The sequence below is a fragment of the Biomphalaria glabrata genome, chromosome 7 (assembly GCF_947242115.1).
Source record: "Biomphalaria glabrata chromosome 7, xgBioGlab47.1, whole genome shotgun sequence".
Taxonomy (NCBI): domain Eukaryota; kingdom Metazoa; phylum Mollusca; class Gastropoda; family Planorbidae; genus Biomphalaria; species Biomphalaria glabrata.
In genome coordinates this window covers 21,352,159-21,367,692 of record NC_074717.1, presented here as the reverse complement: position 1 = coordinate 21,367,692, position 15,534 = coordinate 21,352,159, and the positions used below count along the sequence as shown (strand labels likewise).

The following is a 15,534-nucleotide window of genomic DNA, read 5'->3' as shown; positions in this document are numbered from 1 at the left end:
AAATAAACGTTTTGTTAATCTCTTTTTAACCAAACTGTAAGATAATCAACTCCTGAGCTGGTCAAGTCACCAAGGCAAGGTCTACATCAGATTGCATTATCATTTGTTGTTTTAAACGGCTTGGGGGATAAGAGTTTATTTTTATATTTGAAATGGAATGAGATATTTAGATTATCTAGTCATCCTCTCATTTTTTTTCTTTTCGACCCGCCTTTCTCTTGATATCCTGCTAAGAATAGATGCTGCCCGGGGGAAAAGTGGAGGGATTTGGTAACGCGAACTGTCACAGCACCCCTACTACGCAAGTCAAGGGACAGATGAGATGGTGACGCAGACCCGTTGTTCACCAAAGGGTATTCGACTATCTTAGTCAAGGTTTTCTTTAGACGTAAGCCTCGACCTTTTAACAGGTATTTAACTGTCTCTTTCAGATGGCTGGTAGTGTAGCATGCGCTGTTGTCTCGGTGGTCCCTGGTTAAAAACCTGCCCGCTGCCATTTTGCGGGGGTGGGCTAGGATGTTGGTCTAATAGTTTTCAATTCTGAAGGAACATCCGAAACATGTCAAACAAACAAACCATTAGCCGCCAGCTTAAAATGTATGCGCAGTTTATGGCTAAAATTAGAATCAAAACGCTGTTGTTGTTTTTCTGGTTGTAAACTGGTGCTTATAAGCCTAAGATTTGTGTTCATTTAGGACATAGCAATAAGCACTACGGCTCTCAAAGTCTAGAATTGTATAAACCCAATATTTGATTATATCTTTAATTGTCTACATTATTATAGAAGACAATTTGTCAAGGTGAAATTTATTTCTGGCGTTTTTCTTAACGGTTTGACTACTTTATATACAAGTCCACGTAGATCTAGATCCTCCAAGTAGATGGTTTGATCTAAATTAGGGTTTAAAAAAACAATGACAAGGTGTCTATTTGAAGTGCACCAGACCATTGTCCACGCCTTCAGCAACCTTTGAAAGTACACGAAATAACAATGCCATAAAACTTGTTAGAGTGGGACACAAGGGCAGATACAAAATGTGAGGAAGTGGACCTAAGCTCAACACCGATACAGAAGCGAGTGTGGTAGGGAAATGTATGTTCCTTGAGCGGAAACCATTAGTGTTATACAACACACTAGTTAGAAGGGTATTAAATACCAAGCTTTTATTTTTAAATCATGCAGTTGTTATAACATTAGTTTTCAGTTAGTTCCTTAGTGTGATTATAGTGCTAATTGTAAATTATGTGCATATACTTTTATACGTTATAAATCTATCAACAAAAACCAATGTGTGGATTTCCTGCTTTAAATAAAGACAAAATCAACACGTACTTTAAATTTTATATTGTTCCTTTTTGAGAAATCCAAGACACTCAAAATGAAAACAAACATTATAAACAACAACTAGTGTGGCTGAAATGAATTTATTTATAATGACATGTGAAGAGATGTGATACCATTTGACAACTCACAATAAAACAACAAGGGAAATATCCAAAACAAGGCTGAAAATTTTCCGTCCTACAATGATATTCAACCTGATAAAGGGAGAGTATCCTTACAATGAACTTTGAATTTTTCCTAGAGCTATTCACCAATCTCTCAATGATAAGGCCGCGGCCCATTTTAAAAGGTGTCAAGGATAGTTTTGTTTGTCATTCTTTGGCTCAGTTCAAAATTTGTTGAAAGACCTTTATTTAGTCCAAATGTTGGCTACTCTTTCTAATTAAGTTGTGTATGTACCTACAGAGAAGGGGAGGATTATAAACAGCAGATTAATATTTCATCACCCACAAATTTACATCTTCCAGATCATCCAAACCTAATGATGATGTAATTTGTGGAAAACTGTGGTTCATCTGAGTACTTTTTGCAACTTTTTTTTTTCACTAGCGCAGGACCAGAAAAAGGAAATCTATGATTGTCTAGAACTGGAAAAGATACTGTCTCAAGATTGGAAATGCCAAAAGAATTTTAATACCTACTTTAAAGCATTATTTTAACATTGTATATAAAAATACTCTTAATTATAAACCACTAATATCAATGGCACTGATTTTTCTATAATACATTAATTGTTCTAAACTGCTGAGATACTAAACAATTAACTAACAAGCACAGACCTGGTATTGAACTAATGTGACATTGTAAGACAATAAAATCCAGTTCAAACCAAATGAAAACGGAAAAAAAAAAATCAACATGTTCTTAGTAACAGAGATTTCCATGCCATTGTAGTGGGGGATCATGGGATAGCCAGTGCGTCATTGCTGATCTCATGACTGAGTTGAATCTGAAGGTCACTTAGCTTCCTCTTCAGGATGGCCAGACTGGAGAACAGAATGGTTTCAGGTTTTAGCGTTCCAATGGATTCCACATTGAAAAAAAACTTGTTAGGTTTGCCGTAGAGATCAAAAGGTGCTTCAACTGTAGAAAATAAACAACATTTAATTATGCATTTTGAACAAATATTTTAGTCATTGTTTTATAAACATATTTTTTTTACCACCCACCATTTTTTTTTTGGGGGGGGGGGGTTAAGGTAGTTGCCTGTAAAGAAACGGTGATTCTCTAAGTATCTTATTTCTTCACATGTAAATAGAATCATTAAACTGACTCTTAAAATCTTTTCTTTTGGTGGTTCTTCTTTTTATGTTGTTGATATACTACCAATACTAATTATTATTATTGAACTTATACAGCACCATAAACAAACATAATGAAGGCTCAAAGAATTTTAAAAACATTTTAGACAAAGATGTAAAAGTAAAAAGACAAGGAGATGGGTGCCCCAAAGCAATAAGGCTACAGCAGTTTTTCTCAGCATAATTATAGCTGTGAAATGAACTTGAATATATTAACAACTGTTTTACTTACTCTGATCCTCTGGTAGTTCTGTGTATTCACTCTTTGGCCTAAATTAGAATATAATAAAAGGAGAAATGTAAGTGTCCCAGTAAACATAAAAAATAAAAAATTGTGCTATTTAACTCAATTTGTAGATAAATTAATGAATAACTAATTACAGTTTTGTATTTGCTTTGTCATGCTAATTATGCTTCTATTTAATATATATTAACATAGTTGCAAAACAAATTAGAGAAATGTTGCAGGGGTTGATTTCATGCTATCTTGCCAGATAGAATGCCGTTTTACATAATTGTGGCTTTGCAATGGAAGGTAATTTCAGACTTGATAGTGCACAGAAAGTCTAATATAATCAATCTAAGTCTGTTATAATTAATCTAAGTCCCTACAATGGATAAAGGTGTATGTGTCACTATATGTGTATCAGACCACACATACATTCTAGTATCAATCAGTTTAAAATGTCTTTCTAAAATTTAAAAAGGACATAAAAATAAAATAATCAATATAAAATTTCTTCAATTGTTGTTTTTTTTTCAATCATTTACAAAAATGTTTACATAAATTAAATAACTATTTAAAAAAATGATGAAATTTAAAAACAAGTTCAAATAAAAGAAATAATAATTAAATTTTAGCACAATGCAACTTATTTAACAAAATCTATTTTCTTGATTTATAATTGACCAGCTGATGCTGTACTTGTCTAAGACAGGTTTAAAATAATATTCATTTGCATGTTGACATTTTTTTAATACTGTATACCATTTTTATCTGCTTAATCTAATAATTCAATACTTATGAAAGTCATGAATTGAATCAATGTATAAAACAATAAATGGTCATGATGTCTTGATATCTTATCAACAAAAAATGCGGGGTTTGTAATGAGACAAGAGGCAGATAAAACTCACCACTCCTCTGGCTTGGGATATGTTGTGTGCCTGAGAGCATTGTCTGGGTCATATTCGAAAGACACTCCTGCTGTTGGATTCCACTTGGCATGTTCTTTGGCAAATCCTTTTCTAGCATAGGCTCTGATCTTCAACTCCTGGCCTTTACGGAGCTTTGCAATGAGGATATCTTTGAAACAAAAATGTATAAAAAATTTCTTAATTTAGTTCAAATGCTTAAAAAACAGCTAGAAGTATACTAGCTTGCAAATTAAAAAGGATAAGTTCAATTTTTTTTATCATTCTCATATGAGAAAGTTTGATTACATACCATCAGTCTCCTGATCATACTCATTGGCTTCTTGACGGGATTTGGATGTAACCTAAGAAAAAAAGCATATTCATTAGTTGGATTAAATGCTATAAATACATGTGGTGAACCAAAGTATAGTTAAACTTTGTTATTGTTAATCTACAACTGTTGTGTATGGCATCTGCAATCCGGGATCCTTCTTTTATGCTTGCTCTTCGGATAGCAGATGGCATACATAACAGTAGTGGAAAGAAGGGTGAAAATGCAACAGCGCCTGGTGATTACACATGCCCAACATGTGACCCCAGCTGTGTATCAAGGATTGGCCTCTTTAGTCACATACAAAGTTGAGAGAGAAAGGTCATCTCTCAAGACATAAATTGTATTGTTAATCAACTTTATGTAAAGTTTTAATAAGTTTAACTTTAAAAAAACATTTTTAGAGCAATGCCATTTTTTTTAAGTTTTTGAATTTGATAAGTTATAAACAGTGTGTTTTACATGCTCCATGGCTGACATAAAGAAAGGCTATATAGAATAATTAGTTTGTTAACAAGCTAATGCTTCTGAAGGGATTTTGAATCTAATGTGCCACACAAAAAGATTTTAAATTAAAAAAAAAATAATAATAATATGAAATTAACAAACTTGAATTTTTCAAATCATTCAGATCAGTCTTTCTGGAGACTGGAATTGAAAATCAAAGGTTCTCCTAAGTCAAACCAGTTCTACTAATACGGATATGAATATCTAATACTTTAATACTAATGTTTTAGCTTTAATATACAGTGTAGAAACTTAGGACCTAATGTGTAATTTACAGTTTCAGACTCAAAGATGTGGGGAGATTCATTGATCCAAAGAATTGAGAAACCCTCATGGGGGCAGAAAAGACAATTTGACATCATTAGCAAAAAAATAGTTTTAACACCAAAAGAAGTTCCTAAACTATTCCACATGTGTCGCAGCTGTATCCTTTCTTTAATTCCTCTGTGCCAGATAGAGCAGGTAAATTTTTCAATTTAAATTATTAGTTGTTTTTTTTTATAACTTTCAGAATAATTGGCTATATTTTATTACGACAATGAATTCTTATTTCTTACTTTATCATTCTCTTGTATATATATCCACAGTATAAAATCTAAATATCAATTAGCTTAAAAACAACACTAAATAAGGATGAAATATACATGTAGAATGTTATACGAGTAAGTCATTCTTTATGCTTTGACCATGGTTGTTGGTCACTTTTTTACTGAGTTGGTTACCTGAAAATTGCTTGCCACCCTTTACATTTTTTTGGTTGAGAATGCATAGGATTTAAGTCATATGCCAGCAATAAATACATTCATTAGTTTTACACACAATTTTCAGACTAGAAAATGAATCATAAGAGTATAAAGGTTTAATAAATGTCAAATAAGTAAATCTGAATGGCTGCCTGCCTGTGGTATACTATCTGGACTGTCGTACAGTGGTTTGAACACTGCCAGATGCCATCACCAGTTGTCCTGCAGGAGGTTTGGGCTAGGATGTAATTATCTTCAGATTATGAGAGAACATCTGAACTATGTCACACATTAGTTCCACAACAAAAAAAAGACAAATATTATTTCACCTTTTTTTTTCCAACTATTTTTAAATGCCTTTTTTATGAACCTTATTCTCAACATTTTCTTCTTCTGTTTGTAGACCTCATCTCAACTGCCGTTGCCATTAATTATGAGAAACAATGTGTTAAAACTGAAACTGGATGATTTTAGAATAAATCCTTTGAAGGTGCAAGCACAAAACCTTCAGACCAACAGTTATTTGGCAAATTATATCCATTCTGGACAAGAAGTAGAAATCAAGGTGCAGAATACAGAATCAGACTCTTGCATAGGTCAGTTTAATTTTATGTAGCAGAGATTATCTTTCTCATACAAAAAATTTCTTTTATAAGTTTAGTGACAGTAGCAGTAACAGAATCAATTTAAATATCAAATTTAATAGAAAAACTACTAGCCCATGAGGAGAAGAAAAATTAATTTAAAGTTAAATCTAGAGTGAATATTCTGTCCTTTCAGTTACCCCACACTATCTAAAATTGAAAAATTACTAATACATAAACTAGGTATGCAAATTTAGAAAGTTTATCTTTTTGAGCTAGTAAAAAAGTCACTACAACTATTCACTTTTAGTATTAGCACCCTAATTTCCCAAAACTATATGCCTAATTTTTAACTATTTCCCTTATTCTAGGGACATATACTAACAAGCTAGCAATATTGAAAGATCAAGGCCTAGACTGCTGTGTATTAGATCCTGTCATACCACTGAATGAAATCCTGAGAGTTCTCAGAAGAACAAACCAGACTTTGACAGAAAATTTCACTTGGAAGGTGAAAACTTTTTAAAATGATGATGATTATTATTATAGCTTTTATATAGCGCTAATTTCATGCTTATAGCATGCTCAGAGCGCTATCTCATTTTGTGGACCAGTGGAGGAAGGGGTATCGGGGAAAAGGTTTTCTGTGCTGTCTTAAGGCACTCAGTAAACACAACTCTGCTCGAGTCGGGTGTCAAACCTCGAGCCCCCTTTATAGGTAGCCAAGCCAAGCCAAATTCAAGCGTACTAAGCCTCTCGACCACGCTTCCCACATATAGCAAAAGTAGAAAAAAAAATTTTAGGAAGAAAGAAATTTTTAATAATTATTATTGATAATGAAATATAGAATTACAGTCCACAGATGGAATTTAAAAAAATGTGTGTAAACCTTAAAAAAAAAAACTGTTTAAAGTCTACCTGTACCACTGTAGTCTACATTAAATATACTCTTGAAAAAAAAACATTTTTATAAATATTGCCAAACTTAATTACAGGACACATGAAAATAAAATATTTCATACACTGGAGTATGTTTTGAAATAAAAATGTTTCCTCCCCAAGGTTGTTGAGGCAGTGATACATTACATCATGACTAATTCCAAAGGTCATCACATACTTCAGCCCACCATGATTAAAGTCACCAAGATCTATCCTAAGGTATTTGTTGAAAGTTTCGACACTGAATTAGACCAAGTCAAACAAAAGCCACCTGAATTAGAAACAGGATTTTTTTACACTGAAAAAACAGCTATTTGGTTCTTGGGTAAGTGCAGGCAAACCAAATATTTTCGTCAAAAATCAATTTTGCCCATCAAGGTGTCAGATATTTCTTAAGTTTAATACAAATGTTAAATGATTTTCTTTTCTTTCATGCAAATTAATGTTCAGAAATTTTTTTTAAATGAAAATTATTAAAAATAAAATATCCTATGCCCCACAGTCTTGGTTTATTCATCAAGGTTCTTTGTTTTATGTTTTTTTTTTCAGGTTTTATATTAAAAGAAATGTTGCCATTGATAGCTTCAAGGCAAACTAAACAAATTCTGGAAAAATTGGTGAAAATGTGCTTTCAGCCAGACCCTCACAAGCGCTGTTCTGCAACATCCGCCAAAAATTTTGTAAAACAAAATAAGCCTGAAGCCAGTTGAGAATTTATAAACATTTAGCTGTTCAATGAAGCTGTCTAGCGGACCACTTATCAACTGAATCTTCTAATGTATGCCATTTAAAAAGTAAAACATACTTTAGCTAAAAGTAACTTTTGGAAACAAAAAAGGGAACATAAATTATTTCTCAATCATTTAGCAACTGTCTAATCCAAGTAGACAAAAAAATTTAAATATTTCAGTACATTTCAACATGCTCATTTTTGTTTTAAATTGGATCACAAAAAAATATTTTTAGTCTTTTTTTTATATATCAAAGGTATGTATAAACCATAACCAACTCAAAGGACTTCTTTTTTTCTTATTTTTACGTTACATGGTACTTTATTAACACCATCTCATACTCAATAACAACTGAACAGTGTACAATGGTATCACTGAGACACTGACTGCACAATAACTGAATTGAACTTTACTATTTCTCCCCTTAAATAGGTTTTACTTTTAAAAATGCTTCAACAGACAAGTAGAAACACCAGGGTCCTATTGCCAGTAGTCATTTGAGAAGGCCACCAGGTCATATCCTAGGCTATCCACATACTATGTGGGTATTCACAACATTGCGTTCACTCTTCATCATCTGCATTTTGCTGGCACTCATGACCACCCCCTCCCCAAGCCATCTGTACATTTCTAACCATAAAGATAAATCAACACTGCACATTTTAATGTCTAATAACTTAATTTGTACATTTTTTTTTTATTAGATTCAGTATTTTCACCTATATATTTTTTAGGTTGATCTTCTCAAGCCTTCTAAATGACTATCTTTCACAAGCTCTATTAATCTCACCCTAACCCACATACACATTCAGTTTTGTTTTCTATTAGCTTATCATAAAATCAATTAAAATATAATAAAATGTAAGTTCTATCATCATTTACTAATTGAGTACCATCCCGTTAAAGAAAAAAAAAAATTTTTAATAACAAAATTTCCTAGGTGATCATTAAAACAAAAAATGACCAATCAGAAACAGAGGACTCATTTCATATACTTTTTTTTTTCTAATTTCATTATGATTATTGATGTTAGTTTTGATTTTTAAGTTAAGTTTTAAGTTATTATTAATATTAAGCTCAGCTTTTTGTTATTTAGAATAGTTCTTGACATTGATTGCCTAGTTTCTAGAATTCTTTCAAACAAATAAAGATAATAATAACAGCTTCACTAAAGCATATTACAATCAGCACTTCTTGTTTTTAGAATAGGCTACAACTGTCAGGGATCAAGCTGGATAAGACAAAGTAAAGCTAATGCAGACTCACAAATAATAAACACTTATACTCACTGGAATGACTTTAGGATTACTGGGTATCATGTCAGCACTTGTGACATGGCGTGTTTGATCATCTGTACATTTCACATCCAATGTGAACTCAACAGAACAGTTATTGCAAAATTCTTCACAAGTGCAGTCCTGGTCAAGAAAAAGTTGTTATAAAAATGAAAGCCAAAAAGGAAGAGTATTTGTAATGGTGTGCTTAATAATTATTTAAATAACAATTAGATGACGTCAAAAATAGAAATAGAGTAATAGAGTATTTTTAATGGTGGTGATAGACCTATAATGTTAATAATTATTAAAATCAAAATTTAAAAATTGTAATTTTGCTTTCAAAAATATATTTTAACAAACTAATCCTACTAGTGCATTCTAGTAGCAAATTAGTAAATTTGGACCTTTATTTTTAATGGTTCTATCAAAATGCCAATATGTGATAGCTGACAGTGACAAATTGGATGCTACTCAAATATACATTGCTATTTTAGTGAGAAAACTTAAGCTACCTAAGAAGAGAAAACAAAAACAAATACTAACTCTAGAATACTGCATGGATTCAACAACTTCCTCACTGGTTAAAGGGATTAACCCAAGTCTGTGAGATATGAACTCATCAAATAACACTGTTGAGTTTGCTTCAATCTGGACCCAATCAATGGCTGAAGAATAGTCAAATAATATTAAAAGCTTAGAAGCTTTTTTGTTGCGCCAGCAGGCAGCAGTCGTGTTTTTTCGTCTCTCGTTTTGGAGGATTTTTGTGTTGCTATTTTCTAGAGCTAAGTGATCTTTCTTATACCATTAGATTTGTGTTGATTTCGTCTATAGATTGGTGTATTTAGTTTGATAGATTTAAGTCACGTTAATTAAATTTAATTAGTTTTTGTATTCATTTACTATCCTTTAGTTTAACAAGCATCTATATAAACAGTAACAGAGTGATACTCATAGCCCGAGGGATTGATGTGCTTGGTAAAACCGTGTACCGTGGCCACTACATAGCAGTCGGAGCGCAAACCTGTGTGTCATCAGTCCTAGTGTGTCAAATCACCGTACTGGAGTCATGGACGCTAATCTATTACGTCGCATAGGACGCACATGTGTGTTACTCAAATCACGACTAGACAGCGAGGTTTTCCGAAATATTCGTCGACTTGGCATCGGGCGTAAACTGCCGACAGTTCGTGGGTCTAGGGCTGGGCGCCTTATTCGCCTATGGTATAACCTACCGCAATTCAACTCAACAGATACATGTCACACAGTTTCCAGGACTCTTAACTGTGTTGTTAACCCCACCCCTACCCCTGTCATTTCTTCTACGACAGAGTTCAGCAGTTCCCTACTAAACTGTTTTATTAACCACCCCACCCCTATTGCTCCTCACACAACAGAGGTCAGATGTCCCCATCAAAAACCTATAATTCGGGATATTACTCCTCCGGTGTCTTCAAAATGTGCTACGCCTCTGGTGACTATATCCTCCAGTCTGCTTAAAATAATGCACCTCAACGCCCAGTCATGCAGTAACAAAACCCTTGAGCTTGCAGACACCATCACTGATGATAGCTACGACATCGTTTTCCTTAGTGAGACATGGTTTAAAGAAGTTGGTGATGAGCCAAGAACCATTGAGCTAACGCCCCCAGGCTTTATTTTAAAGAGTCTACCTCGAAAAACAGGCAGCGGAGGGGGCTTAGCAATACTGTACAGAGATAGTCTAGCCAAGTATGTAACAATAAGACCTGAAAGCTCAACGTACACGACCTTTGAGATGTGCGAGTTTCGCCTTTCCCACCACAGTAGAACACTGACTTTTATTTTCCTGTACCGCCCACCACCAAGCAAGAGAAATAAACTGACAACAAAAGTTTTCATCGAAGAATTTCAAGACCTCCTTGACAGTCACATATCAACAAAAGATCTATTTGTCATAGGCGATGTGAACTTGCATTTTGACAGTGAAAATGAGACATACGCGATGTCGCTGAAAAATGCGCTAAAGGATCGCAACTTAGACCAACTGATAAATGTTCCGACACACGTCAAAGGCCATACTCTTGACTGGATTGTTACAAATGCAAGTGAGCTTGTAGCCAAACTCAATGTCTCAGACCGCGGCTTGTCAGATCATTTTCTCGTAAACTTTGAAATGCGCCTATCAAAAGCAAAAAGGCCAAAGAAAAACGTGACTTCCCGTAAACTTAAAGCCATAGATATTGCCTCCTTCAAAATGGACGTGACCTCTTTGCTGTTGCAACAGAGCAACACAGACGTTCTCAGCAATTACAATTCTTGCTTGAAAAAGTTGCTGGACAGCCATGCACCTCTTGTCACTCGTACAGTCTCAGTTAGGCCATCTGCACCCTGGTTGACGGAAGACATAAAGACTGCCAAACTTATTCGCCGACGTGCCGAACGTACATTTCAAAAGACAGGTCTGACGATACATCGACAAATATACATACGAGAAAAAAACAAGGTTAACCGTATGATTAGAGACGCAAAAGCTAGTCATATTCGACAAAAAATCGAAAATTCTGATTCTTCAAAGGAGCTATTCAGGATCACCGCTGAAATGTTAGGGGGAGCAAATAACGAACGTTTGCCGTCATCTATCCCATTATCTGAACTTCCTGATTCCTTCAATAGATTCTTCATTGGGAAGATTGAGCAGATTAGAAATGACATGCCATCCCTCTCATCACAGCTTGACCACTCTCCAATTTTTCAAAATACTCCTTTTTGCGAGTTTCAGCGTGTATCTGAAGATTATGTCAAAAGTACTATTTTGAAGATGCCAAATAAGTCATGTGACCTTGATCCCATTCCAACCTCCTTGCTCCTTGAATGTTTAGATGAGCTTGTACCTACAATTACCAACATTGTGAACTCTTCACTGACTTCAGGCATTGTACCACAGCAATTTAAGCATGCACTTGTCAGGCCCTTATTAAAGAAATCCAGTCTTGACCCGGAATGTCTAAAAAACTATCGCCCGGTTTCAAATCTTCCCTTCCTGTCAAAGCTTCTGGAGCGCATCGTGTTAGTGCAAATTCTTTCTCATCTTGAACAGTACTGTCTCTTGGAAGAATTTCAATCTGCATATAGGAAGTGCCGTAGCACAGAGACAGCAGTGGTCAGGGTACTAAACGACTTACTTCACAATTCCGACAAAGGCCACATATCAATTCTTTCTATGCTGGACTTGTCCGCAGCCTTTGATACGCTAGACCATGAAATTATGATGGCCAGATTCTCTGCAACTTTTGGTTTAGCAGGAGTCGTCCTAAAGTGGCTTGGATCCTACCTGACGGAACGCACCCAAAGTGTCGTTGTTAGCGGGACGGAATCAACAAGCTTACTTTTGAAGTACGGAGTACCCCAAGGATCAGTTCTAGGCCCAGTACTGTTCACTATGTACACATATCCACTCAGCGGTGTCATACGGCCAACCGGCATCTTATACCATTTCTTTGCCGATGACTCACAGTTATACGATTCATCAGTACCCTCAGAGGTGCCCCATCTGGCAGAGAATATCAGTGGTACCGTTGCAAGGGTGAGCGATTGGATGGTTGAAAATAAACTCAAGATGAACGAAGACAAGACAGAAATAATTAAGATTGGCACTAGGAACAATGTCTCAAAAGTTGAAAGCACAGATTCTCTCTTTATCACGAACTGCCATGTTCCTTTTGTCCATGTAGTGCGGAATCTTGGAGTTTTCTTTGACTCAACACTATCTTTCGACCCACACATAAATCAGCTCTGCAAAGGTCTTTATCTGCAGCTGCGCAGATTAGGCCAGATCCGACCATATTTAACAACGGAGTCAACAAAAACGCTAGCTGTGGCATTCATACTCTCCCGCCTTGACTACTGCAACGCCGTGCTAGCAGGTATACCTGATGACAAAATAGCCAAGCTGCAACGTATACAGAACAACGCCGCTCGAATAGTCCTTAAAAAAACTAGACAAGATTCTGCTACTACGCTCTTGCGCACGCTCCATTGGCTTCCCGTGAAAGCGAGAATCGATTACAAGGTCGCCACACTTTGTCATCAGTGTATATATAACAATGAGATGCCCTTGTACCTTAGCGAACTGATTACTCCATATGTCCCCCAGAGAACCCTGCGCTCAATGGACTCAACGCTTTTAGTAGTGCCACGTTTCTCCCTCAAAAGCTACGGTCTGCGTGCTTTTTCAGTTCACGGACCAAAGGTTTGGAACTCACTCCCCATTGATCTCAGACAGACAACATGCTATACCACTTTTAAGAAGAACATTAAGACCTACTTGTTTAAAACTTTTTTAGATTAACTGTTATTTCGGCAGTTGTGTTTATGTTTGTAATGTTGTTACAGCGCCTTGAGCCTACATTTTGTTTGTTAACAGCGCTTTATAAATAAAATTATTATTATTATTATTAAAAGCATTTATATTATACAATCAAATATATTAATTAGTAAGAGCTGGTCACAATCTGTTGATGTAAATGCTGTATATTTAATCCAGATGACATATTATGGTAAAAGTAAAGTTCCCGTTTCAGACAGTGTCATCTATAAGGCTGTTGATGTAAAGGTTATCTGCTTCTGTGGCCTATGGTTAACAAGGGTATCATGTGGCCAGCACAATGACCAACCGCCTTTACTTTCCCAATTTATGTCAGGTACCCTTTAGAGCTGGATGGACTCAGAGATCCCGAAATTAAAAATCCCAGTCTTCACCAGGATTTCAACCCAGAACCCCAGTTCAGAAGCCAAGCGCTTTACTGCTCAGCCACTGCACCTCCGACAAATGTTGGTATTTCAGATTAAAAGGAAAAGAGGCAAGCTGAGAGTAAAATGCGTCAATAAGCCTAATCTACTGATGTCCTGAATGGTACAGAATGTCATTGTGTTTTCAAAGCAAAGCTCCGACTCCACAGCATCTCTGTGCTCATTACTAGGACTGCACTCCACACCAATCTCTGTGCTACTAGGACTGCATTCCACAGCAATCTTAGATTAAGTATATATCTTTGATTAGGTAAGAAAAATTTCTCTATATTATTTAAACAATTGATATTATGATAATAAAGTTCTGCCTTCCAGTCCAACTTGTAAGGATCATAAAAGTAGGACAGGAAAACAAGGCCCTTACATTCTCCTTCTACACATCTACTTTAATTCTTATACAACTATATGTGACTTACCCATTGTAGGTACCTCAGCTATACAAACTCGTCTGATTGCATTCGCCACACTGAGAAAAAAAAATGATACAAGATCTTTATAGATCTAGATCTAATGATAATTTTTATAACAGTAAATCGTAGAAGGCCTAGATCTACTAGACTGTTTATGTTTTCATTTAGCTTTATATATAAATTAATAAACATTAAGTATAATTTTGGTCTAAAAGTTAGCTTAAACTTTAATACTCTAATGTACCATATTTTCATGCATATAAACCTTATTAAGTGTATAACCCTTACCTTTACTAGTTTACCTATTTGATAATTTCGATTTGTAAAAAGTTCTCTTAATAAACCTTAAGCCCCAACGACCCTATGGCTTATGTTATTTGATTTAAGAATTTCATCAATATGTAGATTTATCTTATCAATCTAGATCAATAGGTACTTTGATAAACTGACCTAGATCCCTTTTTTTACCTCCCAAAAAATCTTTTTAATAACTTCTAAAAAAAACTGCAAGGTTTCTTTTTATTTTATTGTACGATGCAAGAATTTTTTCATTTATAATATAATTTTTAAAGCATTCAAATTCACGCATTTTAAAATGATTAATTGCCAGTGCTCTACAAAAACAAAAGGTTTAAACTGGTTTTTTATGAAGTTTATGAAAAATATAGTCATTAAATTTTAGCAAATATTATTCTGCGCAGTGCTATTTTCATTTATAATTAATACAAATTATCTATCTGATGCATATAAATAGCTATTTAAATAAAGTATAATTATAATTAATTATAATTAAACAAAATAAAACACAACAAAAAAAATACATTACAGATCTCTGACTCTCTGATTTGTTTTATTTGTGATGTTTGGGCTCATATAATGATAAAATCGCATACATTTTTATTTTTTGTTGAATGCTTTTTTTTTATTAATTCACTTTTTTCTAAGATTTTATTGCTGTGTCTTATTTTTTTTTATTTATTTTAACAGAATACAGTAAAATACAGGTTAACAGGCGGTTAACTAAGTCTACTAAGTAGGTCCCATTGCATTTTGAAATTTTTATTGAAGTACCTAATCTAGATATTATTTATTTTCTTTAATAAATTAAATAATCTTTTCTTTTAAATTTGATCCACTTTAAATCCTTATACTTATTCATTTTTACCTTAGATCTGTATCTTCAATTAGGAATTTAATGTTTTCATCTGTCAACTGTGTAAGAGTGACTGTAGGTTGATTGGCATATGGCATTGTTTATGTTAAATAGATCTAGATTCTATATGAGTTAATATATATTATAAATATATATTATAAATTATAGCTCTAAATCATAAATTAATGCGATCTAGATTAATATAGATCTAGAATATCATCAGATTCAAACTTAAAATTTATAACAAATGTCTATTCAAGCATTATTCAAGAACAATAACTCTTATAC

The 15,534-nt window shown here is 34.2% G+C and overlaps 2 protein-coding genes across 5 annotated transcripts; one reads left to right on the top strand and one right to left on the bottom strand.

Annotated features, from left to right (window-relative positions):
- Nucleotides 1-701: 701 nt before the first annotated feature.
- LOC106070183 (uncharacterized) lies at nt 702-7,919 on the top strand. 4 transcript variants are annotated; one of them, XM_013230026.2, is made up of 6 exons: nt 702-800; nt 4,899-5,083; nt 5,768-5,960; nt 6,320-6,459; nt 7,011-7,212; nt 7,437-7,918. In XM_013230026.2, the coding sequence occupies exons 2-6, from the start codon at nt 4,913-4,915 to the stop codon at nt 7,595-7,597; spliced, it is 867 nt and encodes a 288-aa protein (XP_013085480.2). In that variant the 5' UTR covers nt 702-800; nt 4,899-4,912; the 3' UTR covers nt 7,598-7,918. The 4 variants fall into 4 exon arrangements, with proteins under 4 accessions (XP_013085480.2, XP_013085495.2, XP_055892383.1 ...); XM_013230041.2 differs by lacking the exon at nt 702-800 and adding an exon at nt 818-1,093 and having other exon boundaries at nt 7,437-7,919; XM_056036408.1 differs by lacking the exon at nt 702-800 and adding an exon at nt 818-1,146 and having other exon boundaries at nt 7,437-7,919.
- Nucleotides 1,410-15,533, bottom strand: LOC106070115 (DNA-directed RNA polymerase II subunit RPB3-like). Its single transcript, XM_056036409.1, has 8 exons — nt 15,259-15,533; nt 14,100-14,149; nt 9,439-9,560; nt 8,908-9,036; nt 4,094-4,145; nt 3,784-3,952; nt 2,879-2,916; nt 1,410-2,428 (listed from the first exon to the last, which is right to left on the bottom strand). The coding sequence occupies exons 1-8, from the start codon at nt 15,342-15,344 to the stop codon at nt 2,247-2,249; spliced, it is 828 nt and encodes a 275-aa protein (XP_055892384.1). The 5' UTR covers nt 15,345-15,533; the 3' UTR covers nt 1,410-2,246.
- Between the last annotated feature and the right edge of the window lies 1 nt (nt 15,534).

Coding starts and splice junctions, on each gene's coding strand:
- LOC106070183 (XM_013230041.2), top strand. CDS start 4,913: ATGTGGGGAGATTCATTGATCCAAAGAATTGAGAAACCCTCATGGGGG. Junction 5,084..5,767: donor CTCTGTGCCAGATAGAGCAG/GTAAATTTTTCA, acceptor TTCTGTTTGTAG/ACCTCATCTCAACTGCCGTT. Junction 5,961..6,319: donor AGAATCAGACTCTTGCATAG/GTCAGTTTAATT, acceptor CCCTTATTCTAG/GGACATATACTAACAAGCTA.
- LOC106070115 (XM_056036409.1), bottom strand. CDS start 15,344: ATGCCATATGCCAATCAACCTACAGTCACTCTTACACAGTTGACAGAT. Junction 2,917..3,783: donor TATCCCAAGCCAGAGGAGTG/GTGAGTTTTATC, acceptor ATTCTAATTTAG/GCCAAAGAGTGAATACACAG. Junction 2,429..2,878: donor AGAACTACCAGAGGATCAGA/GTAAGTAAAACA, acceptor TATTTTCTACAG/TTGAAGCACCTTTTGATCTC.